Raw genomic sequence first — 20,836 nt, 5'->3', positions numbered from 1 at the left:
CCATAATTTTAGAGATTTGTCTATGTTAATTTTTACATCTCAAAACATACTATCACTTTTATCCTGACATTCCCTGGTTTTTGTCACCTCCTAGATATTGTTGTTTGTGAGAAGAGATTTCCCAGACATTTTGTTTTCTTTTGCTTCCGTGAGGTGAACTTGTCACCCCGGGCGTTTCACTGCAAGATTGAACTGATAGATCTTCTACTCATGTCTAGAAGCAGCATTGAGTTTTTCCATCTGGGGTCACTAAAGTAATCATTCCTATTTCTTTTATAGATATATGTTATCGACAGTGCAGACAGAAAACGGTTTGAAGAGACGGGTCAGGTAAATAATTCTTCTGTCCAAACATTTCTAAAATGAGTAATTTTCCATTACTTTACTTTGTTAAATGTTTGAGAGTTAGAAAGCTATTTTTAAAAACTTTTATAATTCAAACAAAATAGTCTTTGTAAAAGCTGGGCAAAAATAGAAGTTGATTCCAAAACTATTAGTGGAAGTCTTTACAACAAAAATTAATCAAATAAAACAAATAAGACTATTAGTAAATGGATTGATATGAAAACTAAAATCTCTGCAGATTCTTTTCCAGGCTCTTAAAAGAGGCCAGAAATGAACTTAATTTGTTTTTCTTTACATCTTTCTAAATTAACTTAATTGATCTTGGGGTAACTAAAAAAAAAAAATCAGGAATTAGAAGAAATATATAACCTAAATAGGCTACTTGTATGTCAGGTACATGGTACCTGGTGCTAAGTAACCATGTACATCTTGAACTCTAGCTTGTTTGTAAATAGTACACAGCACTTATATAGTACAGTATGTATATATGCTTTTTTAAAGTGGAAGGATATATATAAAATGGATATGGAGATTCCTCTCCCCTCCCCCCCCCCCAGTTAAATGAAACAGAAATGCACTTCTTCACTAGTCCACCTTTTTAGAGAGATAAGACTCGGACGTTAGTATTGGGTCACCAGCCTGAACCTAGGTCTGGTATGTTATTCCAATATTTTGGGGTAGCTTTTCTTCTTTAGAAAGTAAATCAAGGAAACTCCATACATTTGGAGACTGCCCAGCATATCACAGTGACAAATAAACATCATTGTTTATTTGAGCTAGAACTAAACCGAAGAATTATATCTTATCTTGAAGCTCCTTATACCATCTAGCTCCCTCCCACATGATTTTTTAATAGCTCTTTATTTTTCCAAATGCATGCAAAGATAGTTTTCAACATTCACCCCTACAAAATCCATGTGTTCCAAACCTTCTCTCTACCTCCTCTTATAGACAGGAAACAATCCAGTATAGGTTAAATACATGCAGTTCTTCTAAACATATTTCTATATTCATTATGCTTCACACACACACACACAAAACGAAGATCAAAAGATGAAAGAAGGGGCAGCTAGGTGGCGCTGTGGATAGAGCACCAGCCCTGAAGTCTAGAAGACCTGAATTCAAATGTGACCTCAGACACTTAACACTTCTTAGCTATGTGACCTTGGACAAGTACTTAACCCCAATTGCCTCAGCAAAAAAAAAAAAAAAAAAAAAAAAAAAAAGATGAGAAATAAAAACAAGCAAATAAACAAACAACAACAAAAGTGAAAATACTGTGCTCTGATATAGTTCTCTCTCTGAATGCAGATGGCTCTTTCCATCACAAGTCTGTTGTAATTGCCTTGAATTACCTCATTATTGAAAAAAGCCAAGTCCATCACAGTTGATCATCACATAATCTTGTTGTTGCTATGTACAATGTTCTCTTGGTTCTACTCACTTCACTTAGCATCCCTTCATGCAGGTTTTTCTGAAATCAGCCTGCTCATCATTTCTTACAGAACAATAATATTCCGTTACATTCATATACCATAACTCATTCAACCATTCCCCAGCTGATGGGCATTCATTCAGTTCCCAGTTCTTGCCACTACAGGATTTTTAAATAGCTAAACTCTATGTGATTAGTTATCTTTGTGGCAATTAGGTTTATGCCTTCCCAGCAAAGATTTACTGCAGATAGAACCAACCTGCAGTTGGACATCACTTTCATTTCCCTTCCCCCGCAAAATATGTAAGTACAGGAACTTTGCAAGTAGGCTCATAGAACTTTGTGACACCATAGATGGTAAACATGATATGGATATATGTCCATGTCTTCAGCAGGACAGTGATTAAAACAGTCATAACCATTAAGGAAGATACTTAGATTAGTATAAATTCATAGTCTTCCCAGAATGGCATGAAAAGGCAAGGCAACTTGTCAGTTACAGACAAAAACATGGTGTAAGCTGGATTCTTCCGCAGTACAATTACAGTAGTTTAGAAAGTTTCAAAGCCATTACTTGCTCTAAATATTTTTTATTTAAAATAAAATTTATTTTAACCTCCCTTGACAAATATTTAAATATAAAAAAAGGAAAATTAGAAATGAACAAAAAAAACCAAACTATAGCTGTAACCATAGCTGTGCCATTTTAGCAATAACTGAGAGAAACAAAAGATATATTATTTTTAATACTAGAGTATCAAAATAATTCTGTTAGTTTTGTATCTCTTTTTGCATCTCTTTCCTGAACATCTAAATGTTTTTCTTATTAGAGGAAAGATGAGATTTGACAAAGTCAAGTGTGGATTTTCACCTCCTTTTCTAAAATGATACAGGAACTAGCTGAATTACTGGATGAAGAAAAGCTAAGTGGCGTCCCCGTGCTCATCTTTGCTAATAAGCAGGATTTGCTCACCGCAGCCCCTGCCTCAGAGATCGCAGAGGGACTGAACCTACACACGATTCGGGATAGGATGTGGCAGATCCAGTCTTGCTCAGCCCTTACAGCAGAAGGAGTACAGGTGAGATGACAAGGAAGTGTGTGATGGGAGAAGCACAAGGGTTTTCAGAGAATGTCTGAACTTAAAAAGCTAGGAAGTTATGGTCCTTCAACAGATAGGGAAATCCACTCCTATATTTTAAGATCACGTTAATAGTTTTTTAAAACATTTTTGCTCAACAACCAAAACAGTAGTATTGGTTTGATATACCAGAAGCACAACAATTTGAAACACTTGACTAAAGATTTTTTAAAAATATATATATAATGTAATAGAGCCATCAAGAGTTGTTTTCATTCTTCTATTAGTTGCCTCCTCTGCTCTTCTCCTTGATATCTTTCCTGTTACTACTGATTGTTTTCTCCACTGGGAACCTTTTAATAGCTCATGTTTTATACAAGGGACTTGCATATGTTATATTTATTCTGTTAATTTTTTTTTTGTTTAATTCTATGAACTTGTAGAATCAAACAACTGTCAACCAAGACTCTATATCCCCAGAGTGATGAATTGTTCCAGGCTCTGATACTCTCCACAAGATATCATTAGAATCAGTCAGTCGTTTACAACTATTTACACTGAGTGTCTCTAAGGTATATCTTGTCTCTAAGGTATATCTTTATCTTAAAACCCTGAGGATCTAAGACATCCTCCCCTTTTCAACATTTGATCTGCTTAACAGATCTATAGTTACTGCTTATTTGGAATGTACCAGTACTATAGAAGTTTTAGACCTCAGTGTTTGAGCATTTGAGTTGTATATCCTTAAAAAATATAGCCTCTCTAAATGCTATATGACGTTTGTCTCTAATGAGACAATCTGTTTGCTATTCTCTGAACTCCACATGTTGGGATAAGAGGCAAAGATTCTGTACCTGATCAATGTTCTACAGCCTCTTTCCATTTCCTTTCTGATATTCTTCCTTTTCACCTAAGACATTTAACATTGATTTGTCTTGAAATTGCCTGGCCAACTTTATCACAAGCAAAATAGTCACTTCCTAGAATTGTCTCTATTCTTCCTGATGGTTTGTTACTTGCCTTTTTGTTGTGATATACAGGCAGCGTCTAACCATAGCTGTACCTCTGTTGAGTTTCTAAGTTTGAGAGGAAACTCACTCTGCACGAGGCAAGTGACCACAACAATCAATAAAGACAAGTTAATTACTACTGAATGCTGACCTCCTTTACCATGACAAAGCAGTCCTCTCCTACTCTACCAGCAGGGGACAGCACTAACTTTAGCCACAGAATATTTAGGCCTCCTTCACTACTTACTCTGGAACTCATGGGCCTCCATTACTTTCTGAAAATCTACACCTTCATTTTCCATAATTTTTTCAACACATCTTCTGAGCTATTCCGATGATTATAGTTCACTCTAGATAGTGGATAAGAAGTGAAAGTGTGATAATTTGATTTAACAACCCATGGTTTGCTTTAAAAAAAAAAAAAACACTAAGGTAGACAGCAATTATCTATGTTCATTAGTGTGAACAAAGCATGGAAGAAGATGGCAATCTTTACTACATTTAAAATTATGGAGTTTTTAGACCTGAAAAGAATATTGGTGATGATTTCGTTTAATCTTCTCATTTTATAAAACAAGAAACTGAAGTCAAGGGATTTACTCAAGCTCACCCAGGTGACAATAGATCTGAGCCTAAAACCTTGGTGTCTCTTGGCTCTCAGCTAGAGTTCCTCCTATTATACCAGTTTTGATGAGCCTCGGTCCCTGCAGGGCTTCTTTTCTCATAGAATAATTCACAATACTAGTTTACTGGGTTCTGGAGTTTAAAGAACAAAAGGGTGGAGTTACAGAAATAGATTTTAGAAGCAAATGGTAAATAACATAGTTGTAATCGCTTTTCATTTAGAAAATTGGGATTGGGGGGAGGGAGTTGAACAATTAGATTCTTGTTCCTTCTGCTGTCATCAGAACCTAAGAAAGGAAGAGGAGAGATTTCTAGAAGAAGTACTCTGAAGAACAACACTGGAAAAGTATAGCTTTAGAGTCCTCTGAATCACTGTCTCATTCATCTTTACTACTTCTCTTTCCTTTCCATTGTTGACCAGGGGTAAATTATAGCGCATGCTCTCTTCCCTTGACTTTGACATCATGATGGAGAAATTCACTGCTTTTTGGTACACAGCATATTTATTATAAATTATAGGTAGCTGAGCATCCCAAATGAGTGGAAAGATCAATTTAAATAGAACACAAGAACAAGAATATATCTGAGTGGTGCTGCTTTGGTAAGAGTAAACTTCTCAGAGCAGGACCTTCAGGAACCAAGATCACAGGAAGAGACAGCATAAGAGACCCAAGAAAGAACCATGAACAAGAAAAATAATGACTTTCTATGGAGAAGGAATAGTTTGAAGGTCACTTAATTAGTAGATAGTACCATGGTGGATAGAATTGGGTAGTTAAGACTGGGATTTCAAGGTTAATGAGATTAGATTATGGTTAATAGAATGGTATAAATTTAGAGAGTTTAACCATTATTTGAAATGGGTTATTTAATAAAAATGTTAATTAAGAAGGGAATCTGATGAATATTGTCCCTTAACGTTAACCTTTTGGGACTCTAAAAAGGTCATTGACAATTTTCTGTGAAAAGCATACTCATTGTGTCATACTAGGTCACCATGACCCTTCTCCCAGGTAATGCCCCTGAACCAAACTTCTTGCCCATTCAGTCATTTTCTCATTTTCCACTTTATCAAGTCACTTAAGTCATTTAATTCCCTTTTGGCTTTGCTCATTAAAATTGTGGGCCTTTAATGCTTTTTGTTCATCAAGCCTGAAGGTTATTGTGTTTAAAGTAAAACACTTTACTAAACTATAAAGTTTAGTAGGTTGTATTAGTTGGATACACTTTGAGACTGTTATTGTGTAAAGTATCCTGTTTATTCTTCCCCTGAAAGCTAACCTTTGATATTAGTTGCCTAATAACAGCCACAAAGACCAGATAATAAGTGGGTCAGGTAACGTTGCCAAGCACTGCTCTCATGACCCCAAAGGGCCTGTGTGAAAGCCAGAAAAATGGTAACCTTCAATCTCTTATCTGTTATACATCTTTGAAAACAATATCTCTCTAATTGTATCCTTGGTGTCTTTTGTGTTATAACACTCTCTAATTCTGACAAATTATGGCCACACTGGAGTGGGAAGAAAACTTACATGTTGGATTCTGAGCACACTCTCCATTGGACTTAATTGGAATTGGGTGAATCATACCATTAATTGAAAAAGAAAAAAAATGTTAATGGCATATTTTGGAATTTAAAAAGGGCGGGATGATAAGATAGAATCCTGTGCCTTGCTGCCAATATTATCAAAGAGAATTTATTTAGTGCCTCCAGAAAAAGGAAATAAGGTATATCATTTCATCAGCATCCTTTTTAGATGATGACATTGACTTTTGGGGCTTCAATTGAGACTTTGATTTACATCTGAACTGCTTTTGCTTTTCCTGATTTACGGTGACTGTGATCTAGAGCCATCATAGAATTAAGGCAAGTTTTTAATGGGAAATTGTCAAGAGCAAAATGGAGGTAAAAGGAATAGGAAGCAGGGAGAGAAGATTAGTCCTGGAACTCATTGACAGTGGTACAGAAGAGAAGTAACAGGAGACTCAGTTATGTCAAATAAGTGAGGGTTGAAAGAGAAGAAACTATATCTGTAGATACTGAATCTGGAACCACTTCTCAGCTCCCTTATAAAGTTGCCTAAGCTAGATGCTATTGAGGCATTTTCCAATTCATGACATTTAGCATAGGAACTTCTTTTTTTTTCTGTTGCTCTTTTTTAGGTGTTTAGAAAATAAGGAACAAATGAACTAGATTAAAGCCAGCCAGATATGCAGTAAAACAAGCTTTTTGTCAAGTTTTCTTTTTCTACAAATTATACTTCAATTTTGAATTAAAATACCCCTTACTGTTCATCTTTGTCTCTCTCCTCAGAGACAGAGAGTTTAGTTTTAGCCTAAACTGTGGCCATTAAAAAGCAGTATCTGATAACATTGGCCCACATCACTCTCATTCACATTTAGACACCGCACCCACATTCCAAATAACTTTGAATTTAAGCATATGGTAGTCCATGCTTATCTCACCAAAATCAAATTTTCTTTTAGTTCATCCATTCTTGATTCTCTCTTTGCTAAATCTTATGACCAGAGCCTGTGTAGATAACTATTTTACTGAGATTATCAAATGGATACTTTGATATTAGGAAGGATCACTAGCAAATCTTTTTTTTTGTTTGTTTTTTTTATTAAAGCTTTTAATTTTCAAAACTTATGCACAGATAGTTTTTAACATTCACCCTTGCAAAACCTTATGTTCCAAATTTTTTTCCTCTCCTTTACCCCTCTCCCAGACAGCAAGTAATCCAGTATATGTTAAACATGGGCAATTCTTCTATATATATTTCCACAATTATCATAACTAGCAAATCTTTAATGGTATACGGTCCATACTTTAAAATCAGCTTTGCAGATAGGCACAAATTATTCACTAGCTTATAGTTTTTGTTCTTCTTTAGGTGATTCTTTACTTTTCCAAACATCAGATAGCATTTTTATTTTTCTTTATTTACATTCAAAAAACAATTTTTAGCATTCATTTTTTTAAAATTTTAAGTTGTAAATTCTCTCCCTTCCTTCCTTTCTTCTCTCCATTCCTTGAGAAGACAGTTTGCTATAGATACCTTATGTGCAGTCATGCAAAATATATTTCCACATTAGCCTCATGCAAATATATTTCCATATTAGCCATGTTACAAAAGAAAAGAGACACAAAAAACCTCTCCAATAAAAATAAAGTTTTAAAAAATGTGCATTCAGACTCCATCAGTTCTTTCATTGGAAGCAGATAGCATTTTTAATCATAAGTCTTCTGGAATCTCCTTGGATCATTTTATTACTGAGAAAAGCTAAATCATTCACAGTGATTATATATGATATTGCTATACTCTATGCAGTATGGTCAAGAATCTCCTGGTTCTGCTCAATTCACTTTATATCAATTCATGTAAGTCTTCCCAGGTCTTTCTGAAAGTATCCTTCTCAGCATTTCTTATAGTACAATAGTATTTCACTACAACTTGTTCAGATATTCCCCAATTGATGACATCCCCTCAATTTCCAATCATTTGCCACCACAAAAAGAGCTGCTATAATTTTTTTTTTTTCCTGAGGCAATTGGGGTTAAGTGATGTGCCCAGGGTCACACAGCTAGGAAGTAAGTTTCTGAGGCCAGATATGAATCAGATCTTCCTGATTTCAAGGTTGGTGCTCTATCCACTGCTCCACCTAGCTGCTCCTATATTTTTGGTACAAATAGGTACTTTATTTTTTTTTAAGTCTCTTTAGGAGACAAACCTAATAGTGCTGTTGCTAGATTAAAGGATGTACGCAGTTTGATAGCCTTTTGGGGCATAATTCCAAATTCCTTTCCAGAATGGTTGGATCAGTTCACAATTCCACCAGCAGTACATTATTGTCCCAATTTTCCCATATTTCATCCAGCATTTGACATTTTCCTTTTCTGTCATATTAGCCAATCTGCTAAGTGTGAAGTAATACTTCAGAATCGTTTTAGTTTTTAATTTTCTAATCAATTGTGGTTTTGATTTCTTCTTCTGAAAACTGCCTGTTCATATCCTTTGACCATTTATCAATTGGGGAATAACTTGTATTCATGTAAATCTGGCTCAATTCTCTCTATATTTGAGAAATGAGACCTTGATCAAGGAAACTGGTTGTAAATCCCTCTCCCTCCCCAACATTTCCTGTTTTTTTTTTTTTTCTGATTTGGCTGTACCAGTTTTGTTTGTACAAAAACTTTTAGAGTTAATGTAACCAAAATTATCCATTTTACATACCATAACATTCTCATTTGGTCAAGAATTCTTCCCTTAGCCAGAGATGTGACAGGTAAATTATTCCAGGCTCCCTAATTTACTTATGGTATCATCTTTTATATCTAGATTATATATCCATTTTGACCTTATCTTGGTATATACAATGTGAGATGTTAGTCTGCCAAATTGCATAAACCAATATTAAAATAAAACTTGAATTCCTTATTGAAAGCTTGAACATTATTTGTTATTGGCCTCCAGCATACCGATTGCTGATTCAAGACAGTTTTAAATTTTTGGGTGGGGAGGGAGGTGGAATGGAACACATAGTGATCTGTTTTTGAATTTCCTACTTTTTTGTAGACTCAGAAGATGAGATTTGGCTGTCTGTTGGGTGTGTTGTAAACAAAAGTATCATCAAGGACACCCCAGCTTAATGTCAATGTTGCCTAAAGCTGCTTCTTAACCCAAGGGTTCTGATGATGCCATGAGGGAGGTCACATTTCCATAGACAAAGGGGCTCCCTCTTTTAAAATGCTTGTTGATGTGACAAGGCTATCATTGCAACTAAAAAACAGTCCTACCCACCTGTGGTTTTTGACACATCTGCCAACAATAGGAAAATGATATGTGATTCTGAGAGTACACATTAAAAGAATAGGATAGTCAGAGACTCCTCTAAGAAGCTCAAAATAAGATGGAAAGCCACTGCTAGATCACAGCCACACATATCTGTGTTCTCTAAGGCTCTTCTTTTATAGGGAATGGTGTGGTGATTTGGTGTAATTCACTTCTTTTTCTCCTTTGGACTCAAAGCTTGAGAGCTGTGTAGAGGCTTGGTGTGGCATCTCTTTCTAGTCTGTTTTGTCGAAATGAAGAAAATCCATTTAACTTTAGAAAGAGTAGGGAATAGGGAGATTCATTGTCATTTGGGAGAAGGAAGGCAAACTAGAAGAAAATTAGTTAAACCTGTTTTAAATTAAGGCATAAATGCTAGGTACTGCCATGGAAGTATTTTCCAACTTTTGGAGGAAGCTCAAATTCACCTCACCTCACTGCAAATAATGGTTTTAATAGACTTGAATTGTAAACTAATGCATTGTAGCTATTTCTTTTTTCTAATTCAATTTTATTTTATTTTCAAGCCCAAATTCTTTACCTTTTACTTTCTACCTTTCTACCTTCCTCCATTTGAAAAAGAAAGAAAAACAAAGTCCCTTTTTACAAACATGTAAAATCAAACAAAGCAAATTCTCAAATAGTTCCCCCTGTCTCCATTGTCTCTCCCCCCAAAAAGTTTTAATCTGCAATCTGAGGCTATTATCCCTTTACCAAGGAGGTAAGTAGTATATTTCATCATGAGTTCCTTGGGATTGTAGTTGGTCATTGTGCTGAGTAGAGTCTTTTAAGTCTTTCAGAGCTGTTTTTACAATACTGTTGTAATTATGTAAACTAATCTCCTAATTCTGCATATTTCACTTTGCATCATTGAATTCCATCTTTTCTGGTTTCTCTAAAACTATTATTTTTCAGTCATTTCAGTCATGCCTGAATCTTCATGACCCCTTCATCATTTCTTACCACCAACATAATAGTATTTCATCTGCAAATTAAGACAACTCTGAGATACCACTTCATACCTCTCAGATTGGCTAAGATGACAAGAAAATTAAAAATGTTGGAGGGGATAGAATAAAACTGGGACACTAATACATTGTTGGTGGAATTGTGAACTGATCTAACTGTTCTGGAGAGCAATTTGGAATTATGGTATAAAACTGTGCAATGCCCTTTAATCCAGCAGTGTCTCTTCTGGATCTGTATCCCAGAGAGATCATAATAAAAGGACCCACTTGTGCAGAAATTTTTGTTGTGGCATAGGATGCCCATGGGTTGGGGAATGGTTGAATAAGTTATGGTATATGAATGTAATTCAATATTATTCTATACAAAATGATGAGCAGGCTGATTTCAGAAAAGCTTGGAAAAACTCATATGAACTGATGCTAAGTAAACTGAGTAGAACCAAGAGAACTTTGTACCCAGCAAAACAATATATGATGATCAACTTCGATGGATTTGCCTCTTTTCAACGATGAAGTGATTCAAGGCAATTCCAATAAGACTTGTGATCAAAAGAGCCATCTGCATCCAGAGAGAGAACTATAGAGACTGGATGTGAATCAAAACACAGTATTTCTACCTTTGTTGTTGTTGTTGTTATTATTTCTTTGCTTGTTTTTTTCTCTTTTGATCTGATTTTTCTCAAGCAGCATGACAAATGAGGAAAATATGTTTAGAAGAATTGCATATGTTTAACCTATATTGGATTACTTGCTGACTGGGGTAAGAGGGAGAGAAGAGTGACAGGAAGGGAGAAAAAGGTTTTGAAAGATTGAATGTTGAAAACTGTCTTTGCATGTATTTTGAAAAATAAAGTTATTATTATTTTAAAATAGTATTCATCTACTATAACTTGTTCAACTATTCACAATTGATGGGTAACCCCCATTTCTATTCCTTTGCTACTTTAAAAAGAACTGCTATACTTTTTGTACATATAGCTTCTTTTCTCTTTCTTTGATCTCTTTGGGGCATACAGACCTAGTGGCACTATTAGTGAATCAAAAGATAATGGGCAGTTAATAGCTTTTGAGACAGTTTGAAATTGCTTTCTAGAATGGATAAACTAGTTCAAAGTTGTACTAATAGTTCATTAATGTATCTGTTTTCCCACAACTCCTTTAGCCCTTTTGTTCCCTTTTCGTTAGCTTTTCTGATCCAATGGGTATGAGGTAGAATCTCAGAAGTTGTTTTAATTCGCATTTCTCTATTTTCTCTAAAAAATTACTAATAACTTTTTGGTATTAGTAATTTAGTATTTTTCATATGATTATTGATTGCCTATGTTTTTTCCTTTTATAATTATTCATATCCTTTAACCATTTATCAGTTGAGAAATGGCTCTTATTTTTATAAATTCAAAGCAATGCCCAATATATCTTAGGAATGAGACCTGTAATGGAGAAACTTGTTACAAAGATTTCCCCCCATTTACCTACTTCTCTTCTAATTTTAGTTCTATTGGTTTTGTTTGTGCAAAACCTTTTTATTTTATGTAATCAAAAAACTTGCAACTCAGAATTTTTAAAAATGAATGCTAAAATTGTTTTTTTAATGTAAATGAAGAAAAATAAAAATGCTAGCTGATGCATGGAAAAGTAAAGAAAGAATCATCCAAAGAAAAAGAAAAACTCTTAAGCTAGTGAATAATTTGTGCTTATCTGCAAAGCTGATTTTAAAGTATGGATCATGTACCATTATAAAGATTTGCTTAGTTATGATAATTGTGGAAATAAATGTATAGAAGAATTGCAAGTAATACATGTACAATTATCTCCTGTGAGATCCTCTCTAGCTCATTTGTACTATATCTATTTCTTTATGTGTATGTGTATGTATACACACACACATATATATATAAATATCTGTAATCATACACATTTATATCCATAGACATCTATATAAGGCCATACTATGCTTGTTTATTCTCTGTTTTTCTAAAGGTAGATTCTTTATACAGGTCTTTCCATATTTTTCTAAATCTACTTCCTACACTACAGCAATATTCCAATCTTATACTATCTAGTTATTTTAATGAGTCTAAAATAATATTGATTAATATGGCTGACATATAATTTAGTTTCCCTATTTCTCTCTTTTGATTAAATCTACTTTAGTTTTAACTTTGCTATCAATGATTATTATCCTTGCCTTTTTTTTCTTTTTTCTTTTAATAGTATTTTTTTCAATTACATGTAGAAATAGTTTTCAACATACATTTTTCTAAGATTTTATATTCCAAATTATTTTCTTTCTCCCTAAGTTAGCAAGTAATTTGATATTGGTTATACATTAGACTATATCTATTTCAAAAGTAAGGCCACACAACATGTGCCTTGTAAATAGTAAACCCTTAACATTATTTCCTTGACTTTTGTACTGGCAGTTTAGGCTATGTTTGGTAAATGTGGCATACCTATGCAACCATGTAGCTATATGGATACTTGGCAAATATATGGATGCTTGGCAAGTAGGAGGCTTGGTGATTAGTGGCTAGGCCCTGCCCTGAACTAGGGAAACACTCTGGCACCTACACTCTAGAATACAGAAAAACTATCCATGTTTAAAACTAGAGATTCTGTTCAGTACTGAAGGATAAAGGAAGGGAAGAGGATTAAAAAGACCCACTTCCGTAATTGAAGCATGGTACCATGTACATCCTAGAGTTCTTATCCACTTTTTGGTCCTGGTTGGAATCCACCATTAATGTCCCTAAATAATGGTGATACTAATGAAGTTGGTATCCTGGGTAATTAGAAAGTTTCAGGTCTTCCTTTGCCTCTGTGTTCCTAGTTCTGCTTATTTCACTTTGTGCCAATGCACTCCATCTTTTCAGGTTTCTCTCTAAAAGTAAGTAGGAACAGCAATGGTCCTCTGGGGGCTTTGAGAACAAAAGAGCTCTTTTACCACCCACCTGAATGAGGAATATAGAAGGCGATGTGGATGCTGGCGCTTTCTTGGCTGTTATACTGCAAATAAGCATCAGAACCCAGGCTTCCTTCCCATCCTTGCTAACCCAATAGCACAGGGATAGTGAGCGACAAGATTATGCTTCTAGTGGCACTGAAGACACTCTAAAGGGAGTATGGCTACCTCAGCTCTGCTCTTTGGTATCTCTTTCCTTGTCCCTCTCTCTCACATGTATGACCTGTAGTGCCTGTACCCTCCCTTTGGGTTTCTTGCAGCTGAGTAAACATTTCACCAGCTCCTTGCTGACATTATTAGTTCAGTTTCTGTATAATCACATATAGTACAAAAAAAAAAAAAAAAAAAACCAGCAATAATTTATCCAATCGGAGACCCAAAATGTGGTGTTTGGATGACCATCCCTCATCTCTACAGGGAGACATTTTGATTTAAAAGAAAAAAAAAAAAAAAATATGGTGGAGACCAGTGCTGAGGGTGCTCTTTTTTCTCATTGTTTGCACTGGAGTTTAAAGATGAAAAGTTTAATGTAAGTGCTAAGTTATTGAGTAGTACCATCAAAGAAAAGATGGTTATCTTATTGTGCTTTGATTAGAAAATCCTCCCTTTTGTCTCCTGGTGAGTAATCTTTTTTTCCCTTGGAAACCAGTTAGATACTAAAAGTATATATGCTCTTTAAATTAATTACTTTCAGAAAATAGCCTTAAAACCAGCATTCACCTTTCAAAGTAACTTAAGCTGACCAGTTGTATGTTGAAAATACATTAAGTTCACCTTCTCTCCTGCCTTGAACTTTGTCATTATTTCCCCTGCTCCTTGGATGCTGCTGCTGGGCTTCCAGCCATGGCAAAAGCCCATCAAAAACCCATCTTGACTGTAGTCATCAGGACCATTCTCCAATGATCTGGTTCTCCTCTGGAGTTCTTTAAAGGCAGTGAGCATAGTTCTAATCACTGTAAATTCAGGTTATGGCCAGATTAGTGGGGAGATAGGATGGCTGCTTGTTGTTTTGCAGTGATGTATTGTTTATGGGATTAGTGTTCTGAAAGGCCCAGGGTGTCAGCTGATATTTATTACTTTAAGCTGTCTCAGCTGTTCTGGTTCAGCAAATAGACCTACAGTCACAATGAATGCAGAACTCTGCTGTCATGTATGCCCCAATGTGTGCAAATGTGATTAGGGCTTTAGATAGTATGTACTGCAGATGCAGGGAGGAGTCAGGATAGGAACCTAGGCTGATTTTACTCTTTGCTACTGAGAATGTTCAGCATCCTTCTGAAGGCTGGAAAGACTGAAAAAAAAAGTCTAATGATACTCTTAGAATAGTTGAAAAGGTTTGTAGCAGGCTGTGAGGGGTGAGCTGGGTCTCTGCTTCAGTGCTGAATTTGTAGTTGGCTTTCAGCATAACAATTTATACTTATCTTACTCTGCTGTCTTCTTGAAAAGGACACTCTCAAGGTTGCTGTACCTTTAAGTGAACCTTCCTCCACTGTTTTTTCTGTCTGGTAGTGCTTAGAGCTATGATAATCTGGCCAGTTTCTTTTAAACAGATCCGTACTGCACCACGAAAAGAAAGAAATGTACAATGTACCAGTGTCTGTCTAGCAACACATACTGAAGTTGGTTTGTTTTCTCAGAAAGAAATTTAATTTACCCCAAGTGTACTCGGTCACACTAAACACGCCGGGGCATCAGAGAAGGGACTTATTGCATCTAGTGGCCATAGCAAAGGTCATCTTTTAGAAAAAGCCAAAAAATAACTGGAATTCTTTCCTGATAGTGCCTCCATGGGACATGTATCTAGGCAGATGTGTTTATTTTTTCAGAGGGAGTTCCCAAAGACCCATCTCAAAGTTCATACAATGGGTACCCTCATTCAGTTCCTGAAGAAGGAGTTCATTCTCTCTTCTCTGTTCCTCTGGGCCCCTCCCTGATTGACCAGAAGAGGTCACTATCACTTGCTGCCAGCCCTCCCTCCTCCTCCATCCCCAGGGAGACTTAGTTCCCAGCCATACTGAGGCCAGGGAAACCCAAGAGACCCCTATGAAAGGGAAGAGGGAGACTTGCCATGCTCATGGACAGATGCCTCTGGGCTGGTGGTCAGGGAGGGGAGGGCACAAAAGACTTGGCTTTCTGACAGCACTGCTTTTGGGCATTCCATGCCTCTCTCAACTAACAAATTGCCTTTCTCTGTACATGTTTCCCTCAAAGGACGGCATGAACTGGGTCTGCAAAAACGTCAATGCTAAGAAGAAATAAAATCTAGATGAATGGAAACACAGGAGCTGCGGGAGCTGAGTTCTGTCCTGAAAACACTCATTTGCTGCTTTCTGACCATCTGTGTACAGCTACAGCTGTTTAAAGAGAGGGAACAGCACAGTCTAAAAAAGAATCCCCATTCCAGTAGTAGGTTTAACTGATCTCTGAGGTTCAGTATCATTTTTCAAATAAAGGAATTACATTATTTCCTCTGCATAATTGAAATAGTATTAAATGTCTCAAAGCACATGATTAGAAAATGAGATCTTTTAAATGAACAAGAGATTGCAGAACAGTTTAGATCATTCCAGTGGGCTTTAAAAAAGAGAAGAAAAAAAGCTTATGCCGAGTTCATTTATTCACTGACCTGTTCCCTGGATTCCCCTAGCGGTTTGGAAACCACACAGAACATTCTCTGGTGTTGGTCAGATTTTTCCCATCACCAATTGAGCTGGTGCTGCATTCTGCCTGTGTTGAAGCTGGGGGGAGGAGTAGCAGATGATTAAACCATCTTGTCATGCAGGTAGGAGAATGTGCATGTAATCCTCCCCCTTTGGGCATGGAAAAAAAAACCACCCTTTATTGAAAACAAGTCACTACAGAATTGAACCTCCCCCCACCTCCAGCAGCCCAGAGAAGCAACTTCTTAGGGCTCTGGCAGTAATGACAACTGGAATGTAAGGAAGGTGGGAGGTTTAATTCTAGAAAAATTAAAAAGTCCTTAAACAGCTCTCAGATCGAGGGTGAAGGCTAGCAAAAACAGACTTCTCCAGTTCAGTGGAGCACGGAGCAGCCGACTCGGCTTAGCTGGCCTCTCTGTGGTGCTCCTATAGAAGGGATTTCTAAAGCTCAAAGAATTCTGTGTTTAAATGATTACAATAGGCCCCTGGTATCAAATTTTTAAAAATAAATACCGCTTTACTGTGAACCCATTCCACAGAGAAAGGCTGCACAGATCGATTTTTCAGAAGAGATCAATTTTTACAGAGCAGCAACTTTGTGGGGTGGGATGAGGGTGGAAAAGATTTGCTGTTAGAACACTGGTTCACTGATTCCAGAGGTCACATCCAGGAAAACCAAGCTCCCAGCCTCTCTCTAAAGGGCCCGCTGTGGTTGGTCATGAGACTGATGGGAGAATGGAAGGGAATCTGTGGCTCAGAGTTGTTAGGAGAGTTTGTTTTTCTTGCCCTAAGAAAAGTCCCCAATTTAGTGAGAGCACCTATCACAGAGCTACCACAACCTTCTTCATTAGGCTGCCCTGGGGCAGGATGAATTTGAGCTATTCGGTCCAGTTTCTAGTGGAAACAGTCTTCCTCACATTAACTCTCCCTGCAGTTGCCCCTTAAGTCCCAGCAGGATAGTGGAAAGTTGAATGGGCTAAAGAGACCAGCTGTCTTCTCATCCTCAGAGGTGGCCTGTTCTGACCGAGTCGGAGGCAAACTGGCAGACCGGCTGACTTTCAGTACCAGCTCCCCAACCCCGGGACCATGGACTCCATCCATCTTTCTGGGAAAGAGCTTTGCATATGAAACTGAAACATCAATTTTTAAAAGGCTGGGGGTGGGGAGGATGTTGCTAATTCTCATCCCCCACCAACCACAAAAAGATGGCCTGCTGAGTCATGCATATATTGATAAAAGTCACTCAATGCAGGACTCCTTCTGGGATGTCATTTCACTTCTAATCTGTTGTGTGGTCCCTGTGCTGAGGGAGGACAGCTGCCTGCCTGGAAGTCAACTGGAATCTCACCCCCACCCCACTCCCAGCAGCTTAGTGGTACAGCTCTCAACTCCAGTGATGCAGGTATTCCTAAAAGCCCATGGGGCATGGGGTGCGATGGCTGATTTTAAAATGTGTAGCTTTGACTTTGGCTGCAGCAATGTACCGTTTCTGAAATATTTTCATACTTTTATCACCAGCCTACAAAGCTGCTTTTAAAGCACCCTCCCACATCCTCAGCCAGCTCAGCCACCTTTTGTAACTTTCCTGGGTAGCTCTTTTAATAAAATGCAAAGTAATTACTGGGGTTACCAGTCTTCATCTTGGGGCAGGGGGAACAAGGCACCAAATAAAGAGGTTTTTTGAGCTCCTTTTAAAGCCTCTATTATAGAAACATTTTTTTTAATGCATTCTCCTTCCCTCCCCCGTAAAAGAAGGATTACAAATTTTCCCATTCAAGGCAAACCTAAAGACAGACTCAGATACAATTTCATTTGATCCTTGGGTGTATGTATTGGCGGGGTGGGGAAGAGAAATATGAATTAATTGGAGAAAGGTCCCCTCTGGGTTAACTGTGGCATTTCCAATAGAAATAGAAACCAATGGTAGGGAAAACCAGAATGCCCTTCTCCCCCACCCCCAGTAGCCAGTTACTTTGGGTTCATTTGCCCTGGCCTGCAGCAGTGCACCCCCTCCCCTTTGCTATCCGATTGTTACTATGGAAACAAGGATGTCATTGATGTGGGCCGAGCAGGGGAACATGTCAGAGCACAGCTGAAAGTCAGTGATTACAACGGTTAGAAATGTTATGCCAGGGTTAGGGAAGTCAGAAGCTCCGGGCAGCTGCTGGGAGGACATGTTCCTAACCCCTTCCCTCATTCTCTGCTTCGGTCTTCCCTTGATTTCGACAAATTTTCTTATTCTCTCAAGTGGAAGCTATTTCTTTGATATCCAATCCTCCTTTCCGCAAGGGTTGGCTGTTCCTGATCAGCCCAGGCAGGCTCCAAGGGGCAGCTGGGAACCCCCAGGAAATGCCATGTCACCAAGGCCAGCACACTTTGCTTTATTGTCATTGGAGTCAACTTTTATTTTTCTTTCCTTCTTTCAGAGACGAGCTTTTCTTTCCTTGTATTTTTAGCTGCTCCATTCCTTGTGGTTTCAGGACTCAGTCTAAGCCATCTAAAAGCCCATTTTTATAGGCCCTTTGGAAAATGATAATCAACGGGAGGGACAAGGGGTTTGGTCATGTGGAAAACTCAATGTATAATTTAGATGTCTGTCAAAAAAATAGCAAATAAATCTAGTAGAAATAAGGGCAGCTTGGAATGTGTTGTGCTCTTTAAGGAAACAGGAGGGAGGGGCCTGGAACATTGTCCCTTTTCACAACCTCTAGGTGTCTGTCTTTAAGGTGTTTTTCCCAGAAGGCCAGTTGTCACCCATTTGGTGGCAGGCAGCAATCCTCAACCTGTAGTATCCCTGCTGTGCTCAGGGTGGCCAGACCCCAGGCATCCTCATAGTCCTCTACCACAGAAGGATTTTCCCCTCCTCCCTGGGCCTCCCACCAGCCACAGGGAATTGCTTCTCAGAATCAGCAGTGGGTTTTGCAGTCCAAACATGTCACTTTCCATTGGGTCGCTAAACTTCTCAGATGCAGCATAAGGTATTAGGTGTCAAATGTGGAGGAAGCCTCCTCCCAGCTTGGCTTCATAGAGAATAGGAAAGGAAAGGAGTCATAAAATTTACTATTTGATTTGGAAGGAACCCCGGGGATTAGTTCGTCTAACATCCACATTTTAAACAATCAAAATTGAGGCACAAAGAATAAGTAGTTGGGTAAGGACACATAGCTGGCCAGTGTGCACCCAGGCCCTCCCACTCTATCGTGGACCCTAAAATCAGGACCCAGGTCTCCAGATCTGCAGATCACTCTACAAGGCTGGGTGATGGTAGGAGAGCCGGAAAAGCATTCCATGCGACTCACCTCCCTGATAATCATTCATATCGCTCCACCATCCTCATCACAGATGTTGGTCCTTTCGGTAGCCTTACACAGGCCTGGTCCCAAATCCCAAACGGGACAGCCCCCGAAGGGCAGGGCATAAAAGAGAAATGAGGGAGGAGAAGGGAGAAGATGCTTCCCGTCCCTCTCCATGAAGGGCAGAGACTGCAGTACAGAGTTGCCAGCCCTGCCTCCAGAACCGAGACTTACTGGGTTTTGTCTCTCACACTTCTGGTCTCCAAGAACGAGTCTTGTTCTTGTTCTTGTGGGTCTGGTCCATGACTTGGGCGAAACCAGCAGCCTCAGCCAACAGCTCAGCTACCTCATGGAATTAGCCCTGTGTCTGAGGTGCCCGATTGGCTCTGGGGTAAAACAGTCAAGTAGCATTTTAGGGTCTCTGTCTCTCTCTCACTCTCTCCATCCCCCTTAATTGCAATCTGTTCAGCAATTTCCCTTTCTAACACTGCCAAACCCAGGGAAGCAGGCGGCTGGGAGGGGAGGAGAAAGAGCAGTTCCCAGCCCTGACAGAATCTGCTGCTCCAGCACTGCCTCCCACCCCCACACGCTCACACACGTGCATACAGGCAGACCCGGGCCTAGACACACACAAATGTACAAAGGCACAAGTTCATCTTCATCAGACCTTTCCTAGGTACTGAGAGGGCCACAAAAGAGAGAGAGTGTACCTCCAAGTATGAGGTGTAGTAATAAATAAGTAAAACCTAGAGAGATCATAGGCTTTTAATATTGGGAGGGATAAGAGAGACCTTCAGAGTTCAATTTCTTCATTTTATAAATTAGGAGACAGAGTCAGGACCTTGGAGCCACAATCATGCAATGAGTTAGTGAAAGGGTTGTGGTGGAACGCCAGGCTTTAGACTCCAACTTCATTATTCTTTCTATTATGTCAAGATAACTATAACTTAGGCAGAATATGATGCATATCTGGAAAGGTCTGGATACTGTGCAATTCTAGTGGCGAGAGAAATCAGTTTTCTCTGGAGGGGGAATCCAGAAAGGCTTCTTGAAGAAGGTAGAATTTGAGGAAGGCCTTGAAGGACAGGAAAAAGCATACAGGGCGAGGGAGGGTGACAAAGCATCTAGGCCAAAGGAATGGCATGAACAAAAACACACAAGAAAAAAGCTTCAGGATATACTTAAGCAACAGAAGAATTAAGTTTTTCTGGATTATAGGGCAGGAAAGTCTACATAAGAGACTAAGAAAGATAGGCTGATGGTAGAAAGCTTTAAATGCCAGGCTGAAGAGTTTGGACTAGTCAACAAATAACAGGAAGAAGTTTATTGAAGGTTTGATTTTAGTTTTGGATTTTTTTAAGCAGGTGAGTAATGGAATCAGAAAGGTCCATTAGAAACATTACTCACGTTGGAGGCAAGGCTGGCACAGGAAGACACAGGAAGGTCTCTTGGAAGGCTCTTGCAATAGTTATGTTAAAAATCTATAGAATTGGTTGGCTAATTGGACAGGGATCAGAACAGGAAGAGAGAAGCAAGTCAAAGAAGCTTCCAAAGTTTTGGACTTTTAGTAACTAAGTGGATAGTGATATCATTCATTTATGGAAATAGGGAACTTAGCCCACCTG

At 38.2% G+C, this 20,836-nt stretch overlaps 1 protein-coding gene across 1 annotated transcript in view; it reads left to right on the top strand.

Moving 5' to 3' along the window:
* ARL3 (ADP ribosylation factor like GTPase 3) overlaps positions 1-18,549 on the top strand; it is a 32,851-nt gene extending 14,302 nt beyond the window's left edge. Inside the window, exons 4-6 of the mRNA XM_051981319.1 lie at positions 280-330; positions 2,674-2,859; positions 15,470-18,549. Coding sequence (XP_051837279.1) covers positions 280-330; positions 2,674-2,859; positions 15,470-15,517 — 285 coding nt within the window. The 3' untranslated portion in view covers positions 15,518-18,549. The remainder of the gene's footprint in view (positions 1-279; positions 331-2,673; positions 2,860-15,469) is intronic.
* Positions 18,550-20,836: the final 2,287 nt, after the last annotated feature.

Source organism: Antechinus flavipes, chromosome 2 (assembly GCF_016432865.1).
Source record: "Antechinus flavipes isolate AdamAnt ecotype Samford, QLD, Australia chromosome 2, AdamAnt_v2, whole genome shotgun sequence".
In the NCBI taxonomy this organism is placed as follows: Eukaryota; Metazoa; Chordata; class Mammalia; order Dasyuromorphia; family Dasyuridae; genus Antechinus; species Antechinus flavipes.
Note: the sequence above shows the minus strand (reverse complement) of the source record. Positions and strands in the feature narration are given on the sequence as shown.